Genomic DNA, 22787 nt, shown 5'->3' with positions numbered 1-22787 from the left:
GCACCTGCTTGACTGCTGGTATAATTAAATCTGCCTTAAATCTGCTTTAGTTTGTGCCCAGTTCACCTATGACCCAAACACTATCAGAGTTTGGTGCCACTCTGTCTATCTTCCTTCTGGACTACACCAATGAGTGGAAGGAAACAGTACAATGTGGTTACACAAGAGTCTCCTCTCTGTAAAGCAATTTTTGTTTTTAAATACACTAGTATACTCTACTGAATGAATCTACTGAGATCTACCTTGTCTATTTATTAAAGGTGAATTCACAAAACAACTCTGCACTCCATATTTGTGAATTCTTGGGGTTTCAAAACTAGTTGCATGCCTGGTTTTGTCAACATTTTCCAAATCAGACCTCCTGGCTGAAAAGTCATCCTAAATCTTCCTTCTTGGGCAGAATTGCCAGAGAGACACAATGCACAGAAATGAGGAAGAGAAGAACTGGGAAGGGCTGAGAATGGGGAAGAAGAAATTAAATGGCATGTTGCTACATGGCATGGAAATTCTGTAGTCATGGACTCTCAAGAATTCTTTGCTGTTTTCAATGAGACCAGAATCAGAATAAATCTTATCAAGGAGTCCAACACATTCTCTGCAGCATTTATTTTCCATATCTGGTTAAAGTCTGACAACTAAAAGGGAAATAACCACTTAAGCATAATTCAGAAGACTGCACAGCAGTGATGCTGCCCAAAAAAATCAGGAAGAACATGACAGTTACAAAGTGTATCATTATAATTTCGTCTCATGTACTGCTGACAATAGTCAGCAATAACAGGAAGGGAACTGCTGAAAAAGCACAAGTGAGGTCACCTTTTTCTGGGTACTATTTTTAAACATCTGCAAAATATATATGAGGCTTTTTAAAGATTGTAAAGCAGGGAAAGAGAGGGAGAGAAAGAATTAGAGATGTGTGACATAAGGAATACAGGCAAAAGATGTGTAAAAGAGAGGCAAAAGAAAAAGGGAATGAGGACAGAAGGTAGAATTCAAAGGAGCACATGCTGATGGGCCTTACATTTCCAACAGAAAATTAAAAGTTGACATCTGTGTCCATATAGTGTTTAAAATGAGTTCTTAGTTACTAGCACTGCATTCGGGAAGGATGTAGAGAAGAGTGATACCTTAACTGAGCTCAGTTCTAAGCATAAGATTAAAATTATAAAAAAAAAAAAGAGGGATTCAATTTCATGTCAGTTCCTGGCAGCTGCTCAGCATTCCTTATTATCATAGCCCTGTTTGCTTGTTGAGTGCTGATAATGTGCCAGACCTGTGGTGTGCTTTGGAGTCCTTCTGAGATCCTTAGATCTGCATCTTTGAGACCAGATGGAAAAACTTACTTTCGAACACCATGTATAATGCCAAAGTTTAACAAATAATAGAGTGTTACATAGACTCTGTTTGGAAAAAAATCTTAATGGGGGGAATCAATCTTTATTTCTATTGCTTTTGAAGCAGACCAGAGTTAAAAATAAAATCACCTATACCATTTTAATTTTTGCTTAATGACTCCTAACCTTTTAGCTAGTACCCGAAACTATAATAAAGTTCTTCTTGTAACATTCTTAATTTCTACATTGAAAACATTTTCAGCAAATGCAGCTTACAGATTTACAGAATTATGATGTTCAAGCATGTCAGTAGTTATGAACACCTGCACAACAATCACTACCATGTTATAGATGCTGTCTGGCACAATCTACTGAAATGCTTCAGACACTCATCTTTTAACAAACAACGTACCTTGAAAGATTCAGTTATATGCTTTGCTGTTTCTCCTGAACATCCTCCAGCTGTGCACTCATTGTGACAGCCCTAGAAGAAATAAAAACAGAGGAAATCAAACTCAATGCACATTGCAGAAAAGTTGATACACATTCAGTTAATTCTTTTAAGGAACAGATTGTATTGAATGATCACTTAGACTTCATCATCAGTAAATATATTAGAAAGAATTTTTTGGTAGTTTCTTAGCACAACTTTCCACTTTCTAGGCTTTTAGTTTTACTTCAGTTGCAATATTTTGTGCAACTGTATTTCAGTGCTTTATGGGAGAGACGCCTTAGATTAGATTATCTCTCTGAAGTGTGGAAGGATATGGACAACATCACAAGTTTTTCATTCAAAGCTGAATAAATAAATTGTGTTTATACACAATTCCATCAGATCCCAGTTTCTCTACTAAAACATCCACCAACAGATTTGCTTTTGCCTTTTCTTCAGAGAAGCCTGACTAGGCAGAATGGAAGAAAAAGGGAAAGGACTGCTTTTGTTAAATCCTTCATTAAATGAAAACAGCGTTAAGGAATGCTCACCTATATAAATTTATAATCAGAATATTTTGAATTATCTACTACGTTGAACTTAAGGGCTCTGTCACTGGCCATGCTAGAAAGGAACTGAAAGAAAAGGAGTGATAGTTCTAGGCATGCTTCTGTTTAGCAACAGAGGGATACCACAGACAGGTGCAAGCCATTTACCTAAAAGCAAGATCCCCAGTTTCCACAGCATCAGGCTAGCATCTTTGCAGACCCTCCTGCACTAGCTAGACCTTCCTTGCCAGTGGCCAGTAAATGCGTGTTATACCCAACAACATGGAGCAAAAGAGACAAATACAACCCTGACAGCGTTTCTTGTCTCTGAGCAGCCTTTAAGAAAGAGCTGGAAAGGTGAAGTGGCAGGAGAGGTTTGGGAGAGGGAGGAAGGTGCCAGGAGCAAGACTGTTTGGGGGTTGGGCCATGAAGGGCATGGTTGGGAGGATGGCTTAAGGGAAGCACAACTGGCAAGATGGAGGTGATGGCAGAAGGGATGGCTAGCTGCCGAGATGAGGCCCGGGATGGGTGGGCATGGGGAAACAGTCAGGCTGGTCAGAGGGGCTCTCTTAAGTGAGTGAAGGAAAGACAGAAGTAAGGGATGTCCTTGCTAGGGCTGACAGGCAAGGGGCTTTCAACCCTACAAGGGAAAAGCCCTGGCAGGAGCCTGCACTGGCTGCTCATCGCTTGGTGGCTGCCTCTCACCCTCACTGCACCCTGGGTGGGAAAGCCCCAGGTCAAAGGTGTAATGCCCTGAAGGAAGGAGGTCCACAGGAAACCCTTCGCGGTCAGCCTGTGAGATGCCTGCCCCAAGCTCCTAGCCAGGGAGCTGCCCTCACTACAAGGAGGGCTGCGTGCAGGGCGGATGGCAGTGCCAGGGAGACACCAGCCACCACAGTCCTGCAGCAGCCACCAAACTGTGGGGCCAGGACTGGGGCCGCATGGCTCATGGGCTCTGAAGCATGACACACACAAGACAAATAACGTGATTTTTTTCCCTTTTTGCAGATCTTGGGGATACAGTAGATAGGAAGGGAAAAAGAAAAAAAAAAAGTGGTATCTTCAGTGGGCCTTTAACAGATAGCAGGCTTGCTACCAACAAAAGAAAATGCAAACTCCCAGCCACAGCAGATCTCACTTCCTCTCCCCTCCCCCCCAAACGCCCCAGGGAGGCCATAACATCTCTCCTGCCTTTTCTCACCAGCAGCTTTAACCCTTCTGTTCCTCTTTTTTTTTCTAACCCTCTACAGTGAGACACCGAATCACGGCTACAGGCTCCTTCCTATCAACTAAAGCAGGATCTGCCGAGAGAAATCACAAATCTCTTCACAATGTACCAATATGCTTTACCTTAAAACCTTATTAAAAATATGTTTTATTTGCCTTAAAGCTTAGGGGGTTTTACTCCAGAAAGACAAGTCTTTTTGGTAGAGTGTTCAATGGCATTCAGCGTCAGACCCTAGCAGGACTAAAGTGTAACCCAAACTGATGGACAGTCTGAACTAAGCACTGCATAATAGGTCCTTGCCTTCCCTGTAATCCTTCAAATACTTCCAAATTCAGTAGTAAAATCCCAGAAGGCCTTCATGACACCATCAGTTTATAACAGTTAAGTATTTTGCAGATTAAGCCAACTGATTTTTCTTTCACTGCAGTGAATTAGGATGGAGAGCATGCTGGTTACCAGCTAACAGGATGGTAACTGCCAGCTGTGGAACAAGAATTTCTCGAGCGGATCCAGCTCCACTGCCAGCTTTTGTCTAATATCTAGTATGCAAAGTTGGATTTTCTAATCATAATTACTCATGACAGCAAATACTGACAAATACTCAACCATTATGCTTCAGTTTCTTCCCATCTCTGCTTTATGAAGTTGCCCTAAAGCAAGTGTTGGCATCAACACAGAGAGGACCGAAGTTGGATATAGTTTAATATTCTCTTTCATGATCTTTAAAAAGATACAAAACTTGTATGTGAATTTCAAGTGTGGACCACCTACAGGAACAGCCCCTAGAGCCTCAATCGTGTTGCCCTTCAGTTCAAGGTTCCCACTGAACTCAGTGAAGTCAACAGCCCATTTTTTGGGCATGTGCCATGGGGCTAATCCTGTTCTCCATGAAATCATTATGTTTTACAGATTTAACTCATATTTAAAGCAAGTAGCTAACTGCCTTTGTTAACCGCACTGAGATCAAATTGACTTATCCCTTAGCACTAGAAAGACATACCACAATTACTTTCTAATTGATGGGGTCATATTTTAATGGCTCCATGGCTTTTAAATCTGAAACATGTTAAATGCAATAGGGAAAATTACTTCCTGGTGTAGTGCCAACATTGCCAAGGGAGATATGCCAAGCATAAATTTGCCCTTTGTGTTTAATAGCATGGTAGATATAAACCACTGATATCCTAAAGATGCATTTGAGCCACTGGGCCAATGTCTCCTCAAAAGTCACTCAAGTCTGTATCAAGTTGCTATGCAATTACACAAGCATGACAGTATTTCCTATGTTGTAGTGTAGAGCTAACAACATTTTATTTATGGTATATGTAATTGCTTTTTCTAAGTTGGAAATAGGACAGTATTTCACAGTTTTCCTTCAAAAATATTGAAATTGCACATTGATTTTATCATTACTGTAAAGCCTGTATGAGAAAAAAAGTGTAAAGCATTACACTAGATTAAATTTTGTTAAAAAATGGGTTTTATACGTCATTGTATCACTGAGAAACACTACTAAAATAAAGACCTGGTGATGAGTAATTCTGTCTTTACTTTTACAGAAGATCTCAATGCTATAATAATAATTGCAAATCCGTTAGCATTTGCAAAAGTAATTACAATATACTCGGCTAGATAATAGTGCTCCCTCACATTAGTACTTACCTCCAATCTCACTCTTATATAAAGAAGAGGTAAGCCTTAGGGGGGTTAGTCTCCTCCCAACATGTGAAGGACCATTTTCTGTGTAACACTTACCAGCACTTTTTGAAATTTTATACTTAACAGTCCTCACCTGCACTTCTGCTAGAGCTTTCCCAAACCTGAACATTCAACTCCTGCATTTGGTCCTCAGACTGCACTAGACATATGTATTTTCAACATCTTTTAGCATCAGGATGCTCCAGTCAATGCCTCTGGGCTTTCCCTGCTGTCTTCAGCACACCTTCTCTGTTATTGTGTTACAGGCATGAGACCTTGTAGCCAATGTATCGACCTGCAAGAGCACCCAATCAGCTTCACTATTACCATTTTGCCATGCCTTTAGTTATGCTCATCTTTTAGGGTATCCTCCTGCATCTCACAGCTTCTTCAAAACAGAGAATCTACCTCTTTTATGCAGTCAGATCACTCGTCCTTCAGCTGAAAGGACCTTCTGCTATAAAAATAGGCCCATCTCCTCCCTAAACTCCCTAGACTTCCTAGACTACATGAGTCTGCCTTAGTTTTTCCTGTGCCCTCACTCTTGCTGGCTTTTGAGACCCAGTGGTAGCACCTATGTCTTTGTTCTCATTTGGAATTATCTGTTCTATAAAATGTGACTCTATGAGATCTTTCGTCAAACTTAGGTGTTCTTAGGTTTTAGCTACCCCATTATCCCATAGGCTCATCCTCAGTTATGAAATAAGAGCTGAAGATTATCAGAAGCTTCATCACTGTAAACTTAAGCTGCAAACTGCACTTCTTTAACCTATGGTGTATGACATTATTTAATAAAAAAAAAATGGCACCCGTTCTGAAAAAATAATTTGCAGTCAACACCATATGCTGTGTACTTTGTCACCCTTTTTTAAAGAAATCTAATTCTTTAATCAGTTCTCTGCTCACTTAATTTTCCTGTTGTTTGATCACTCTTCTAACCACTGGGGAACAAAAAACTTTCCCTAGTGGAAGGTAGGAATAAAGAAATAAACTGCAAATAATTTCTACAGAGTTCACATTTTCAGCTAGGAAATCATACTGGCTGCTTTTCAAAACAACTCAAGATCTGCAGTTTCACAAAACCCTTAGTTATCTTTTTTGGTTTCACCATGCTTATCCAAGTCAGCTCACAGACAGCTCTGATGTCTCCATTCTGAGTGAGAATTTCATCAAAAGCATCAGTGCCCTGGGTGGAGTACTACCAGTGACAGGGAATATCTGAAAACCCAGTTTCATGCCCACAAAAGAATTGTAGACAGTGCTTTGTTGACAGGCATTGGCTATTCATGGAGGACGAGAACCTAAAGAAGCAAATAAGCCACAGATACACAACTATGGCTGCATATAGTTCCTTCTACTGAGGCAACATATAGTTCCTTCTACTGAGGCAACCTCATCTCCTGCTATGCAAAGAAACTTAAAACCAAGACTATCATGTAACAGTCATCAGGTCCCAGCAAAGATGGAGTGGGAGTTTCCTCTCAGTCAGAAGTCATATGAAAAACAGTTTTCAATGAAGAAAGTCCTTTCTGAGACATTTCTCCAAGCTAAAACCGTATCTTACTGCTTTTTCCTGTGCTTGCTTCTGGCTACTAAGTGTCTAAGAAATATTTCATGCTCTGATTTACACTGGAAGGATAATGAAATGAGAATACTTATCAGATTCCAGGAATCCAGCAGATCAACAAATTCAATACACAACTTATTCTATGGTACTGCCTACAGGTGAGCCAAATCAGGTGTGTGATGACAGGTACTTCAGCATCCAAAGCCATACAAGTAAGAGTTGCCTTTCTGTTGCAAGTATAAAATAGAGTCCAATGTGCACAAATTCCAGGTATGAAATAGAGTCCAATGTGCACAAATGCCACATATTCTGTGTATTGTTACAGTCATATAAAACACTTCCATGACTTCAAAACAGTTTTCATCTGCCCCTAGGAAATGTTAATACAATTTGACAGCCATACCACATAAAAGATGAATTTGCAGAAAAAAACAGTAATGAAGTTCATAGCTTTAAAAAAAAAAAATCCACCCGCTGTCAGACTGAGAGAGAAATTCTGAATATTGCTGCAGGGCCAACTCATATAATACTACTTTTAATATCAACTAAAAAGATATTTACTTAATGACATTTATGAAAGACTTCGGAAGCTCAGGAAGATCATTTATGGAATCTAACAGCCAGGCATGTTTACCTCAGCTGTCATGAGAGTAGTTGCATGATATAAAAAATTTTAATACTATCTTTATATTGTATGTACATGAACATACACATATGTATGTGGTACCATGCAAGTGTCAACAAGTACATTCATTGGGCTGGGTCATTTACATGATAGCACGGCACGCCTTACCCACAAAACTTCTTTTAAATCTACTTTTTTCAAAATCAAGACAGAAGGAGCAAGAAGACTAATTCTTGAATTGTATTTCTAACCACTTATCAAACCAAACAGAGATCTTTGAGGTATCTTTGTTAGGTTGGAGCACTCTCCATGTATTGGCTTGCCAGTCTTCAATAATTAATTCAAAGAACATGTACAGCACAAATCCCAGAGCAGCTCCAATGATACACCTCAATGTGTGCACAGATGAGCACTGGGGAAAAAAAAACCCACAAAATCAAACCAAAACAAAAAAAACCCCAAAAAACACACAAAGGAAAAAAAAGGACAATTTGGCATACGCAGTCAGTGCTTAGCTTTTTACTTAGTTTGCCAAGAATTCTCATTCGTATAGATTTCTGCACTTCCAATACATTTCTTCAAGACTACTCTTACCTAACATATGTATGCTCTGATGCCTTGTCACCTGGGTGTTATCACTTTACTGTGGCTGCTTGTTCAGCCTTGAGCTGGCGTTAATGTTGGTTAAAGTGAGGCAATGTAATGACAGTATCCAATAAAGAAAAATACAAGGCAACTAGCATAGCAGGAAAACAAAGCTTCCGCATTATTTAATGATAATTTTGCATCAGAGTGAAAGCATCAGGGCTTAGGACATACAAGATTTTCTTTATCTAAGAAAGCTGAATTGCATAAAGTAAGGTTGAATTTAAACAGATTATCATTAAATTAGTCCATAAGACTGTGCAGGCCTTATCTTCTGGCTTGAGCAGTTTACTTGGTTTAATTTAAAGCAATTTGAGTAGTTTGAATAAAACTGAAATATGCTCCTCTTAAAACAAGTATCACTGTTTTTATTATGTTTAAATAGAAGACAATTCAGATTATATGAGCACAACTTATTGGTAAAAAAAACCTTAAACCAGAAAACATAAAGAAATGGAAATATTCAGCTAGTCCATCCAAGATTCATATTTAGTAACATTTATAGCTGTATAACAACTCTAAAAGCAGACCAAGTTGGTTTCATGAGGTTAAATAAATGCAGGACCATGTTGCCAAAGTCAAGTCATTGCAGTCAGCACTCAGGTGAGAAACCTCTCTAGGAAATAATGCCAATTTTTTCACTCAGTGCTTAAATTAATATTTGAATGAGTTCAATAATGCCTAACCTGTTGTACAAGAAAGCTTGTATCAGTTCACCTGAAACGTAACAAGGCTTGGCAAGGTGAAGGATAACTACTTCTGAAATCCAAAAAGAACGTGTGCTTGACAAACTGGATTATCAAGAAGGCTAAAGGGAAGAAAAGAGTTCACCAGAAATAGAAAACAGATTAATTTCTTGTAACTAACTCTAAAGAGAAGCTGACCAGGGACCTATTCAGCTTCAGGCTAAAATTATTTTGCCAGATATTTCAGAAAATTTACAATATGAGCTGTGGATTACACTCATACAACATGGAGTCTAAACTGTGATCCTTCCCAACTGAAAAATATTGAAAACCTACCACCAGCTCCATCCAATATAGGACATAAAGCAGCTATACATGTCTGTGTTGTGTCCCTTTATTCAATAGTTATTTCTGTCTTAATACATTCCCTGCACAACCATACAATCCTATTTTCTTTACAGAAATAGGCAAGCACTCTAAAGAAATCCTCTACGCGAATGACCTCCAAATGCAGTGTGCTTTAACCTTGATTTCTAAGCCCACTGCTCATATTGTTCTTGTTTGCTTTCCTTCCTATGACCCTCTTGTTGCTCTGTCACTCCCCAGTGCTATTTCCTCTGTCTTTACCCTCTTGCTCAGTTAACCGACTCTTCCCTTCTGATTGAGGAAAACAGCCTCATATTATTAGGGGAATAGGCAGATGACCTAATGGAGCTCTTCCATCTCTAACTCCTATGAACAGTGCCTCTAAGTGCCTCTTTTGTTGGTTTGTTTGTCCGCTCTAGCATTAATTAGGTTTTTAACAAGTGCATTGTTTGCTAGAATGGCATAAAGAAAAACATGTTAAAGCAACCAGCTGGATCTAGTTGACCTATAAATTCATCTGTCTGTTCTAACTAGATAGTGATATGGTTATTGCTCAAAGAAAATAAATGAAAACTCAGAAAGTCACCACAGTTTTACTGTGTTTAGGCCCAGTTCTCCTTGATATGAGATCTTTTACATCAAACTGGCAACAAAAAAGGGTATAAATGCTATTGCATACTTTCCCCTACCGCTGTAAAAAGGCTTTGCTGTTAACCACAAGGAAGCTTGTGTTCATCACATTTTTTCTAACATTTCTCTTTGCTTATGCATTCTATAATGCCAGGTACTAGATTAGCATTTTAAGATTTTATAGTAAATTTAACTAGAGCTATGGGATGCATTTTTCACTGCACTGTTATACCAGCAAAGATGAGCCTAAGCACAATAAAAATTATTCTGCTTGTTTTCCTCAGGGGTTCAGTTATACCGGCTATATTTTTTTATCCTGAGACAGCTGTACAGGTAAAGTACAGCTCTGATTTAAAGATGCATAAAATATAGCTTACAATTTTTTTGTGAAATTCCCTCATGGTGGAAACTAGACAGAGATCCTGCAGCTGATAACCAAGGCAAGTGGCTTGATGCAACGACCAAATGATAATGTGAGTAACATGAATGCATACACAGCAGAAACAAATAAAATCATTGTCTGAAGAGTTACTGAGGGTTTAGAACTGGAAGCAGACAATTTAGTGTGGGAGACCAAAGCTTCTGCAGTTTGCAAATAAATCATTGTAGACTCCTAGGGGAAAAAAACCCAACCAAACCACAGCAGACAGTGATGGATTCCAAAATGAGAACTGACATGCTTAAAGAAAAGAGCTAGCAGACAAACCCTTGTATTTAAGGACATACTCCTGTTTGCAAGCTCCCTCATAACTACAGTGGAACCAGAAGAAACACAGGGTCAGGCCTGAATCACTGGCCTGTATAAGGGGTCATTTGCAGCTATTCTCAGAGTGCTTAGACCGTGTCCCATTTAAGTCCATTTTGCACTGGAATAAAGGTTTACATAAGACGCTGAGCAGTGACGAATCACACACTGAAAACAAAAGCTCTGGGGGAAAAAAAAAGCTTTTGGAGGAAAAAGGAGTTACTTTTTTTACCACAAGTCCTGTATACAGTCCCACTAGAGATAATAAAACAGTAACTTACACAGCCAGCTCTCAAATAACAGTAAGTATAATAAAACATTATGCAACTGTCCATGTGGTTGCTGCTCTGTAAAGGGCAGAGGTATGCTGGCTTGATATCACATCTAGCCCTGATAACTTTGCATGGACTATTTAATTCATCACTGAGTCTCAAATGCCAGTGGTGCGAAACCGTAAGCAGCATGACTTTCTGCATTGTATTAGGCTGTTCGTGCAGTTATTGCCTGTTTCCTGCTCCCCAAGTGGTTTGTTTAGCTGTTAAGTGTCCAACAGATGAAGCTGATAAAGCATGGCAGCAGCTATCTAACCTGGGGATCTGAATGGGCTCAATACTGCAGGTACACTCTGCCTGACTAGTCAGAGGAGTACTCCTTATAAATGTGCTTCTCTACTATGTTGGTCTTTTCAAATGGCTGAGCAGAGACCCTGTTTTTTGCTTACAGGCAGAACTGTATACACCTAGATATGCGTTCTGCCTGGACATTTGGCCACAACAGTGCAGAAGGACCCAGACTTGAGCTTTCAAGGCTTACAGTAAATTGAGTGATCTAGTAGGTCTCTTTAAATGGGTGATGCAAGCCAGGGTAGAAGAAAAAACCCAGAAAGACAGTAAGCTTTGTCTAGAGGTGTTGCAAATACTGAGCTTTCTCTTGAATTCTGTTGGTGGGTTGGTCTGTAGGATGCTTGCAGTTATTTTACTCTTTGTTCCAGATAACGAACTGAGACCTTCATTATTTATAAGCTTTAAGCGAATCTTCTCACTGTAATACCTGGATGCCTTAAAAATTAATACTAGCTCTACAGTCACAGCACCTAAGTGAAAGAAGGTAGAAATATCTGTTACAGGCAGGAAATTTAGGCATAGATTGTCTCATCGGCATACCTCACACTGGTTGGCAGTGGCTTCAGAGAATTCACTGAGAGGTGGATGGGTGCCAGAATAGGGCGTGCACAGCTCCCCAGGAACTAAACCTATAGCTCTTCTTCCTTATAGAGATGTACCCATCAGATTCACTACAGTTCTTCTCAAGGAAGAAGAACAAGTGTAAATGATTGATGTGGTTTTGGCTGTGTACTCTACTCACAGCTATGCCCTATGGAAGCTTCTTGCATAACAGCACACAGGAGATGGCTGCAGAAGACCTGCCTATACTAGCTCCAGTGGGTTTTAAGCCTGGCATAATTGGTTTGAAGTAATGGGAGATCTCTCCCTGGCTTTTACCAAAGCCTGGGTTATATCCTTGTGACGTGTCTTTTGTTGTGTGTTCAAACACTGCCTTAATTTGATTTAACTGGACACAATTCAACAAAGTAGAAAGGAAGTTGAAGCTTTTCTCTTGACATAAAGGGCATTACGAACTAGACCTAACTCACAGGGAAAATCCTTGGAACCTATCTGAAGACAATAAGTACAATGATGTTTGTGTTCTTGTGTTCAAATTAACAACAAACTACTGAGAGGGAATGTATATGCATGATAAACATCCAGCTCAGAATATGCTAGGAACTTCTCTTGCTTTACAGTCTTTATGAGTTTCAGCGGGTGCAACGAAAGGTAGTAAGCATAATCTACCACACCAAGCAAATGTAAATAATCCCATGGAAGCTTACTAACAAGCCAAGAAAAGTAGAGCACAACTACAGTGTCACTGTACAGTGTCACACATTACTCCCTTGAATGTGGAAAAACACCAAGATAACACCCATCAGAAGGTGATTTTCTTGATGATGTCTGCTCAAAAGAGGTAAAATATTTTAAACGAGTGACAAAGCCGCTCCACCTAGTTAGTGTATATTGAACTGTGTAACAACTCTAAGACAGGGAAAAATCATGCATTATTACTCTCCAAAATTTTGGAGTTGTATTAGTTACCCTATGTGTCCTTTCTAAATACCCTATGAGCAAGCCCTTCATCTGAAATCCCCTATCATTTGTTGACAGTGTCCAGAGCAAGCTGGATTCTGCCCAGGGAATTTGAGAGCAAAATAGAATTCAGCACATTAAAAGTGGCCTTGAAAAAGTATGGTCACAGATGAGGTATTTGTAGAGGTGTCAGCATTAAGCGCGCATTAAGCACGCAAAGCAAACAGAGGCTCTTTGCCAAAACTATAGCATGGTAAGAGGTCATCATCACAAATCAAGAGTGATACAGTCTCTATTAGAAAAATGATAACTTTGAAATACTAAGAAACGGCATTAATAATGAAGATAATAAACAGGCCTATGACAAGTAATTTACACTTGTCCTCTTACAGTTTGACATATGTATAAATGATCAACCAGCCCTGCTCAGTTCAGTAAATCTAAATTGACAAATGACTTATTTATAACATCCCCATGAACCAAGGGTTTTGCCCAGCTTCAACCTACATGAATATCAATGCTCTTGACTAGAATAGCTTCATACATTCAGAAATGATAGAGACAATCTTAAGCATCTTAAAAGAGTTTAGAGTTGGATCTGATTTGTCCACTGTCAAAATCCAGTTCACCTGGAAATGGCAGGACAGAACATTAATTTTGTATGTATGTCACAATAAATATTTTGCCCAACTGACATGATGAAAACACTGCTGGCTACAGCAAAACCACTTAAAAGAAGATCCAAAAGAAAGCAATTGTAAATGCAGCATTTTCAGCTCAATCGAGAACCAGAAAGGAATGCTGATGTTACTGAACTTCTATCTCCAGATGTCAAGAAGAGAATCAATCTATAAACTATAGGTTTATATAAACCTATCAACCTGCCAAAAATCATCTCTGAAAAGGTGCTGAAAGGCAAAGGATAATATTAAAAAAAGAACAGACACTTGTCAATATGAAAAAAGCATAGACTACAGAACTTGTCTTTGTATTCTATAAAGCACTGTGTAATACTGAGGACAAAGCCTGGGGCATGGACTGGGCCACAGCACAGGATCAGATTTAGAAAAAAGCACAACTGTGTTAGAAGGATACTGAAAGAAGAAAAATTGAACTGAACCAAATTCAAAGAACCCAATGGACTTCCTTTATGATTACAGAAACAAAACACTTCCCCCAGCATGGGAAACTTTGTTTCATTTGTCTCCCAAACTGTACTTCTGTTTCTAAAGACAGTTAATCCAGTTTAAGGCAGAGTCTGCAATTTAGTTCCCATGCATGTATAAATAGGTTACAGCATATCTAACCACCATACTTGCTTAAAAAACAAATTATATGCTCCTGATGGATAAATGCCTCAAATATACGAGCATATGAATACAATATGGGTGGGTTTTTTTCTGTGTGCATGCATGTATATATGCAGCTGTACAGCTGTGGCAAAGATTGTGGCTGTGTAGCCACTGTATGCTATAATACCCTATGCTACAACAACTACTACTTCATGTTGTGTAAGGAATAAACTTGGCTCACATTACACTTTTACACTAGCAGACAACTATTTATTTTTTTATAGCTTTCACCCCCTGTACTTCAGCCAATACTTTCTAGCAATTAGGAAGGATTTTTTTCAAGTTTGTAAGTAGGCACTGCCACAGTATAGGGCAGGATTCAGAAGGACTTACAGTTTTGACTGTTAACACTAGCACTGACTGTGACCTTGATAGCTTGATGATCTTAATAAATCTTGATGTTCAGTTCTCAAAAAAAAAATTATGGTACTTCTGAATGTTTTAAGACTACAGATCCTATTAAAAAAAAGACTTACGCTTTTATTCATCCAGGATCAAAAACTTAACCTCTCCACCTGTTTCTTCGAACTTTAAAATCAGGGAAATAAAACCTGCATCATGCATCTGGTAAGAAACTTACTTAACAACCAGCCTTCTAAATATGTTGAGGATACTGCAAGTATTAAAATTTGCTATAGAATTTTCTTCCCCATATTCTTTTGATTAAGAATTTCCTTTATTTTACTGGAGGGTGAGAAACTCCATGAATCAACAGAAATTATACTATTACTGCTGATTTTAAGTGGACTTTATGTGATTTTTAATGAATTGCATGATGATATGCAGTTGTAGAAAAACTTGTGAATCAACAATTTTGTTGTAAGAGTAGAATATACAATTTTGTATGGTATATTTGTGTATTACATTTAAGGCATAGTAATTTAAAGTTCACGTTCCAGAAAATAAAAAATGGTCTCTTTTTTTTCAGTGCTTCATATAGTTTTGCCAGTGTTTTATTTTCCACATATCAAGCAAAAAATTACACAATTTAGAAAATTTAGCATCATCTATTACAGAAGTGAAAACTACTAGACAGAACCTTTTCAAAAGCTGTAAGACTTCTAACAGTGCATTGAACTTTACTTGCAGTCAGTTGCATTGAAAAGAAGTAAAAAGAAGACCTGCTGAATTCATTTCAAAACCAACAAGAAGCTGTTATTTTTTAAAAAGCCAGCAGTATTATAAAACCCCCAACCTTAAGAAAAAGATATTTGAATCCCTGAGACATGCCCTTAACTCTCCCTTGACATTAGCAACTTCCCTAGTAGTTTTGACATACCTCTTCCCTTCCCATGGCCAGTGCCTACTGGTATAATGATCCTTGTTTAAAGAAATATTCTTAAAATACATGGTAAGAAAAAAAAGTCTCGCAAAACCGGGATGTATTCTGATTATGAGAAAAAGTACTAGCTTGGCTCTCCAAAGTGCATGGGGAAGGAAAGTACAGTACTTAGAGGGAAGGTGTTGAGAGTGTAGGAAGGAGGTACAGTCCTCTTTCCTGGCTCAGTGGAGTATTGATAAACCTTACCATGGATTCTAATGAGGTAATTAAAGCAACAAGGCTCCCGGGGGAAAAAAAACCCAAACAAACAAAACACCAAGAACAAAAAACCAAAACCAACCCCTAAATCCCCAACAAACAAACTCCGAAGGGTCCAAATAAAGTAGCATTCTTGTGAAGAGACTTGCACCAACATTACTGTTCAACCTCTTCTGTTAAGCACTTGGAGTTCCTCAAGATAATAAAGAACAAAATATTACTGCTATAGTGACATGTTAAAGAAATTACCTTCTCCAAAGAAATCTGCCTATACTGGTGACTTTAAAGACCATCTTTGTGCAGAGTTCTTTGTACTGTTAAAAGCCTAGCAAGCAGAGCTCTGGACGAACATGTACTAATCCACACTACTGTGTCAAAGACTAAGACTGGATTAAAAAAAAAAAAAAATCTTAGCTCCTAAGCTTTTTTCCAGGACCATAGGAAAATCCAGGCTGGAAGGGGCTGCAGGAGGTCTCTAGTCCAACCTTTTGCTCAAAGCAGGGTCAGGTCTGAGCTCAGACCAGGTTTCTCAAGGCTTTATCCAGCTGGGTCTTGAGAGCTCCCAAGGATGGAGACTGCACAGCCTCTCTTGGCAACCTGCTCCACTGTCTGACTGTCCTTGTGGGGAGATTTTTTTCCTTATATCCAGTCTGAACCATTTTCATTTCAAGTTATGCCATTGTCTCTTGTCCTCCTACCACACATCATTGCTGAGCCTGGCACTATCTCCTTGATTTTCCTCTAGATTTTGGAAGGCTGCTATTACGTCACCCCAAAGCCTCCTCTTCTCCAGACTGAACAAACCCAGTTCCCTCAGCCTCTCAGTGTCAAAGTTTAAAAAAAGTTCATTCTCAGTAAGGGTAATGCAAAATCAAGCATTTGTTACAGAAGTGATGACCCCTAAGACAACAGTCTAAATAAAGTTAAACAAGTGGACATGACTTGTGTGGCACTGATCTCTCTGAATGCTTGTGGAATTAAAACCTATTCATATACCAGGAAAAAGAGTATATTTTCTGTGCTTACTAAGAGTGTTTTTATCAAATATTGTCTGAAATGCTCTAACAGACAACCTGAATTAGCAATAGCTGTGTACCTACTGAGAAGTCATATGCTGCACTTCATTAATGCATCAGGTATACTCTAAAATAAAACTTGGAACAACCTGCAGACCTTAAGGGAAGAAAGTAAATGAGTAACTCTATTGGAAGAGTATTTTGACATTGGTTTGTAAAAACAGTAATAACTATGGGCCAAGATGCAGAAAAGACAGATGGGTAAAACTTCTTGATCATTTTAAAGATAGTTTCAATTATTTAGTTCTTGTTAACTCTTTTGGATCATTTCATATATGTACCAAACACTGGATTTTCATCTGCAATAGCATATGGTAATATTTGCTAAATTGCCCTTCTACAACAGGTGCTCTATTTTATGAGGTAATATTACCTGTCCCTTTAATGGATAAAGTCATAAAGTAATGAAATTCTTTCCAAGGTAAATGGGACCACCCACTCACTTCATCCTATGTAAGAACTGGAGGTATCAAGTTGCAAGCATGTAAGTAACTATGAATAACAAAATAGGGTCATGTACTACTTTGATTTATGCCCAAGTATCACCAAAATTCAGACATTCAAGATGAAGGTTATGCATTTAATCTCTACATCACAGCCATCGTGGCAGTTGGATAGCCACAATTTATTATCAAAAGCCACAATCAGTATTGAGCTCATAGAAGTCTCTGATGAGTTTATCTAGCACTGTGGAGTACATAACATGAAGATGCCAGTCCTCACACGCGTGGCCTAAGGCTAATTGTGCAAAATTTCCAAACAGAACTTACCCCTTAGCTCCTTCATTCTAACACTGAAGGTCCTGCCTTCAAACCTACTAATAATCTGCAGTTTGCTATACATTCAGCTAAGATTATTCATTTAGGAAAATGGCATAACATAAGAAAGTAATGAAAATAATGTCTGTTCTGATTCTTTAGCATGCCCACACCAAATAAATTGTTTTAAAATGGCTGAACAAATTCAGAGTAACTGAGTGCTTACACAATTAATGAGCTGATTTACCTCATTTCCTAACATTGCCCTCCCAGGGATAAATTCATCACTAGTGAATTCCATTTAAACTATTTCCTTCTATCAATCAAATTAAACCAAGGATATGGCCTATGGACTGGTTTAGCAAGGTATCAACTGTGTTAAAGCTACCTAATGATTGTGCAATCTTCTTTTTTACCTATGACTTTGCAGCAGATTTCAATACTCAATTTCCATGGGAAAAATCAGAATATCCACTGGATCACGCAATGTTAGTAGTGCTAGGCCTGTCAGTAACAATGAGTGCAATAGGTGGACAAGGCAGGACTGCAGAAACCAGAGGCATAATTCATTTCTTATACATAACATTCCTTTAAACAGGCAAGGAAGAGACAGTTGAGGTTGGGCTGGAAATGGTTCAAGGAGAAAGGGAGGGTTGTGACTAGAAGCAGGAAATGATGAAGGGGGAGATGAAGGGATAAGGAGGTGTAATAATGCTGTTGCTTACTGATACCTTTATAAATTTATTGGTTTTGGCATAAGTATCATGATAATCAAATGGTAATTTTCTGCACCTTTGATACATGCTCTACAAACACACAGTGACAGCCATAACCCTGAAGAGCTTACAGTCTGAACAGATGAGGCAAATAAAGGGTAAAGGGCTCAGACAGAACTGACTTGCCCAAGGCTACACCACTTGCAAGTGACAAGAGCCTACTTTTACTGCTGTAGTTATTGCTTCATGCTGTCTACTCTACAGTAAAATTACAAAGCAAAATTAGGTTTTGTGCAGGTGGGAAGAACCCAATGAGATGTCAGTGCTGCTTTGAGCAAACAGGCAGGTAGGTCTATGGCTTGCCTGCTACTTTCTTTTTTTTTGCATGGGTATGCCAGAGCCTTAGTGCCAGGTGCTGGATAACACCACTCTGGCTGGGGGCAGCTGCTTGGGTATTTTCCGAGAGTAGTTTCAGATTGGTTTTCTGCCATGGCTGGTCTGCCACCCTCCAACTTGAGAAAATGCAAATGGGACTAATCAGAGCCTCCTGAGGCTCCTCCAGAGCACTCACGCCTTCTAGCCCTGCCATCATCAGTAGCACCTGTACCACTGCTAGACCCACTCAGGAGAGAGCAATGTTGATGAGACCTAGGATGGGATGAGAGTAACACTTGTCATCATTGGCAGAGAGGAGCTGGGGGGATGCCTCCCCCAGTCACATACCTGTTGTGCCCATATTCCATCTGTTATAGTTACCCAAAGAGAGCAAATAACTCAGTCTTATTTTTCCTCAGCTGCTAACTTTGGCACCAGGCTGCGACTGTGAAGTCCACAGTCAGCCCAGCACAGACCTTCTTCAAAACCCAAGAATTATTCTTAATGCAGCTGTTCCACAGGGTATGAAGTTGCTGTGATGTTCCCTCAATCTAACTGAAAAGCACCCGTGCTATCTCCATGCCCTTTGTCTTGACAAGACTTCTTTTTAATCCCCAGATCAGCCTCACTAAGCAGAAGAACATAAACATGACATAAAAGGAGAGTTCCCAGAGATGCTTATCCCTCACGTTAGTGTTCACTACCGACAACTCCTCTTCCATTATTTAAAGTTATTTCTGAAATTACTCAAAACCTCTAAATACATGTTACTGGGTATTACCCATAGTCTATTTTAGTACCATGGCAGACATAAGACCTATAATAAACTCACAGGCAGAAAAAGGCATGATGCCTGCCAGGAGACCATACCCTTTGCACGTTTTTTTTTCTTTTTAATCATTAAGAGTCCCCTGTTACCAATAAACAGTAAGAAATCCCCCCCCCCCGAGGAAATGATACACCTCCCCTTCCCCCCCTTCTCCCTCCCGACTCATTATTTCTTTTCCACACACGCTGCCTGCAATGAAAGAACATGGAAAGAGGTAGAATCGCACGCATGCTGCTTCTGAATCTCAAACCATAAATCTCTGGGGGACAGAAGTCTCCTTCGCAAAGCACAAATAACAAGCAAGAGCACTGAAATCTGTAAATACAAATCGGTAAACTACCGCTTTCCTTGCTTGCCGAGGAGAAGTCCCCCCGCCGCTCCGCGTCCCCCGAAGGATGGACGAGGGGATTTTGGCAGGAAGACCGCTCCGCTTACCTCGATCATGCTGGCAGACGGCGGGTATCTCCCTGCCGCGGCGGAGCGGGCTCTCGGCGGGCCGCCGCCGGCTTCGGGCAGCGTTCGTGCTGGAGCCCCGCGGATCGCCGAGCCCCCGGCTGCGGCTGCGGCTGCGGCTGCTGCGGCGGCGGCGGCGCGCTGCGCGGGCTCAGGGCCGGCCGATCCGCCTGCGGGCGCCGCCGGGGCCGCTGCCGCCGCTTGCGGGCTCCGATTGCATCAGCGGGCGAGGGCGGCGCGCTGCCGGCCGCCGCTGGGGAGAGCGGCGAGGGGCTGCGGGCCGCCCCGCCTCGCTCCGCCGGGCGGGCGCGCACACCGCCCGGCGGGCCGCCCCGCCGCCTCGCCCTCGGCCTCGCCCTGGGGAAGCGCCGCGCCGGCAGCGCCCCAGCCGGGGACGAGGCCGGCGGATGCCAACCCGCCGCCCGCACCTATCCGCGGGGACAGGTCGGCTCGCAGGGTCAGCCGCGGCCGGTCCCAAAAATGGCCCCGCATCGTGCGCGGCGCCTGCCCGGCAGAGACCGTTCGGTGCTTTTACTGTCATTTGTACTGAGGATAACGCGTTCTTCATAGCCCTCTGCCTCAACCAGCATTGAGAAACTCGTCATTTTCAGTCCCTGAGTCATTTCCTCCTTCTTGCCTCCGAGTTGTCTGGCACACCAAACACCTCGCAGTTTACCCCTCCCATTGCTAGCAAGCCCTTCAGCTCTCTGGCTGCAAGGCAGGCTTTCCCCCGGCCTTCTGCCTTCCACCGCTACGGCCACCATTGGTGCTAAGTCCTCCAGCACTGGCAACGAACGCAGGAGGGGCCCGCACAACCCATTTTAGTCGGAGCTGGCTGGGATTGCCAGATGTCTCACAACGGGGCTCTGGGTCCTCCCCCTGCTAACCACTGCCTAGTCCATGCTGAAGTCCACGTAGCTACACCTTCACAGCTCTTCACACCTCAGCTGCCCATCTTACAGCTGGCGTGTACTACTCTGTCTCTGATTTCTGTGCGTAGGTACCTGGCAGGCAGGTGACCAGCACCTGAAGAAAAAAGATTAAACACCAGAGGCCGGTCTACTCAGTTACTTCTACCAGTGCTGCTGCCAGTGAAACCATACAGCAGTAGTACAACAAAACCATGAATTTTTAAGAGAAAATCCCAGCGTAACCACAGCATAATGTTCACAATCTGCTTACTTTCATCTTTACTGTTTTTATGGTTAAGTCTTTTCTTCCTTTACTACTGTTTGCATAAATGTTTTCCCTTTCTGATCTGTTTGAGAGTAGTTGTAGAAAGCTGTTTCATCTCCATGCTACTGTCAAAAGTGTCAACTTCTGCTTTGCATGATGTACGTGAATTATTCTCTCTTGTATAGTGCCAGAGATTGGTTACGTAAACATAAGTAGATCACTGTTCCTGCCACTCTTCAGCCAGGTAAGAAAGTGCTATTTAATGGAATTACAAAAACTTGGATTCCAAAGAAACACGGGTAAACGACACTACCGAAAATGAAAGTTCATCTGAATGGTCATGTTTTAGTGGCTATTTAGGAGAGAGGAAAGATGGAGCAAAAACCAGGAGGCAGAGAAGGCAGTAAAGAAGCATCAGACAGATGCAATTCATCATCAGTGAACTACTACTCAGTGGTCATGAGAGCAATTCAATCCATTCACAATGAATTACCTTCAGATTACAACCACAACATGGGAACAACCACACTGGGTCAGGCCAAAGGTCTACTTAATTCAATATCCTGTCTCTGATAGTCAGCAATAACGATGCCTACAGAAGAGTTACAAGAACAGAATAAGCACGCAGTGGCACTTTCCTGATATGCTCTTTGAGCCTCAAGTGGTTTGTACCACAGCGGTTTCCTGAAAGATGGATTCTTAAGGCTTAACAGTTCTTCATGGATTTTTGTTCCATTAATTCAGTTGTTCCTTGAACCCATGTAAAATTTGGCATCTGTAAGATCTTGTGCTAATAAGTTCTACAACTTAGCTCTGTTCTGTGGAAAAATACATAATTTTGTTTTATTTTGAACTTGCCACTTGAAAATTTCACATCATGCTCCCTTCTTCTGCTATTGTGAGACTGTAAACACAAATGAAGATCAAAATATTCATCCTCTGTCTGTCACTGGTGATTTTACAGGCTACTGTTGAATCGTTTGTAAGCCATCTCCTTTTTCCAGATGAAGAGTCCTAATCTTTTTAGTCTTAATATAAAACCAGTTCCATACCCTTGATCATCCTTGATTTAGGATGGGGATAGGAACTACACAAAACACTCAAAATGCAGGTAGCCATATTTATTTTTAACTTTTTTTTTTTTTTTATTCTTTCTTTTCTTAATAATGCCTGGTGTTCTGTTTCCTAATTTGACTGTTCCTGAGCACTAAACTCAACTGATATTTTTACAAACTATCTAATTCCAAGACTTCTCTCCTGAAAGGTAAGAGGTCATTCACAACCCATCACCGTTCACATATATTTAGTATTCTTTTTGGCATATGTATCATTTTATACTTGCAGACATTATTATATGTTATTTTGACAACTGTGTACTCAATTTCTTAAGGTCCTTGTGTAACTCTTTGCAGATAGCTCTAGTTTGGCTGAATCATTGAACACCATTACTCTGAAGGTTTTAATCTCATCAGCAAACTTTGTGCTTTCTCTATTTGCCTCCATTTCCCTACTATTTTCTCAGTTGCACAGACTCTCTCTCTTCTGTTTCCTGTCTTTCAACCAATTAATGAGAGCAACCATAAAAGCACCTTTCTTATGGGAGGTTATTTTCTATGAGCCTTTGGTAAGGGACCTTGTCAAGTCCTTTGGAAATCCAAGTAGATTGTATCAATTGGACATCTACTGTCTGCATGTTCATTGAATCCTTCAAAGAAGTTTCTAGGTAGTCACGTCAGGATTTCCTTTCAGAAAAGTCATGCTGAGTCTGCCCCTCAATGTGATGTTTATCCATATAACTTTTTGCATTCCTTATTAGAGGTTCTACAGTTTCTCCAGACTTACTTCAGTATCCTGAATCCCTCT

At 40.5% G+C, this 22787-nt stretch overlaps 1 protein-coding gene across 3 annotated transcripts in view; it reads right to left on the bottom strand.

Moving 5' to 3' along the window:
* Window positions 1–22787, bottom strand: part of BCAT1 (branched chain amino acid transaminase 1) — a 75293-nt gene that overhangs the window by 47991 nt on the left and 4515 nt on the right. For 2 of the 3 annotated variants that reach the window (XM_069807880.1, XM_009920155.2), the window contains one exon: window positions 1747–1818. Coding sequence is in view for 1 of the 3 variants with exons in the window: in XM_069807879.1 (XP_069663980.1) it covers window positions 1747–1818; window positions 19731–19739 (81 nt within the window). In the remaining 2 variants the exon portion in view is untranslated. Of the gene's footprint in view, window positions 1–1746; window positions 1819–19730; window positions 20044–22787 lie in introns of those variants that run through there. The other variant, XM_069807879.1, reaches the window with a different exon arrangement.

The sequence above is a fragment of the Haliaeetus albicilla genome, chromosome 19 (genome assembly GCF_947461875.1).
Source record: "Haliaeetus albicilla chromosome 19, bHalAlb1.1, whole genome shotgun sequence".
NCBI classification, from domain to species: domain Eukaryota; kingdom Metazoa; phylum Chordata; class Aves; order Accipitriformes; family Accipitridae; genus Haliaeetus; species Haliaeetus albicilla.
This window is presented reverse-complemented; position numbering and strand designations above follow the sequence as displayed.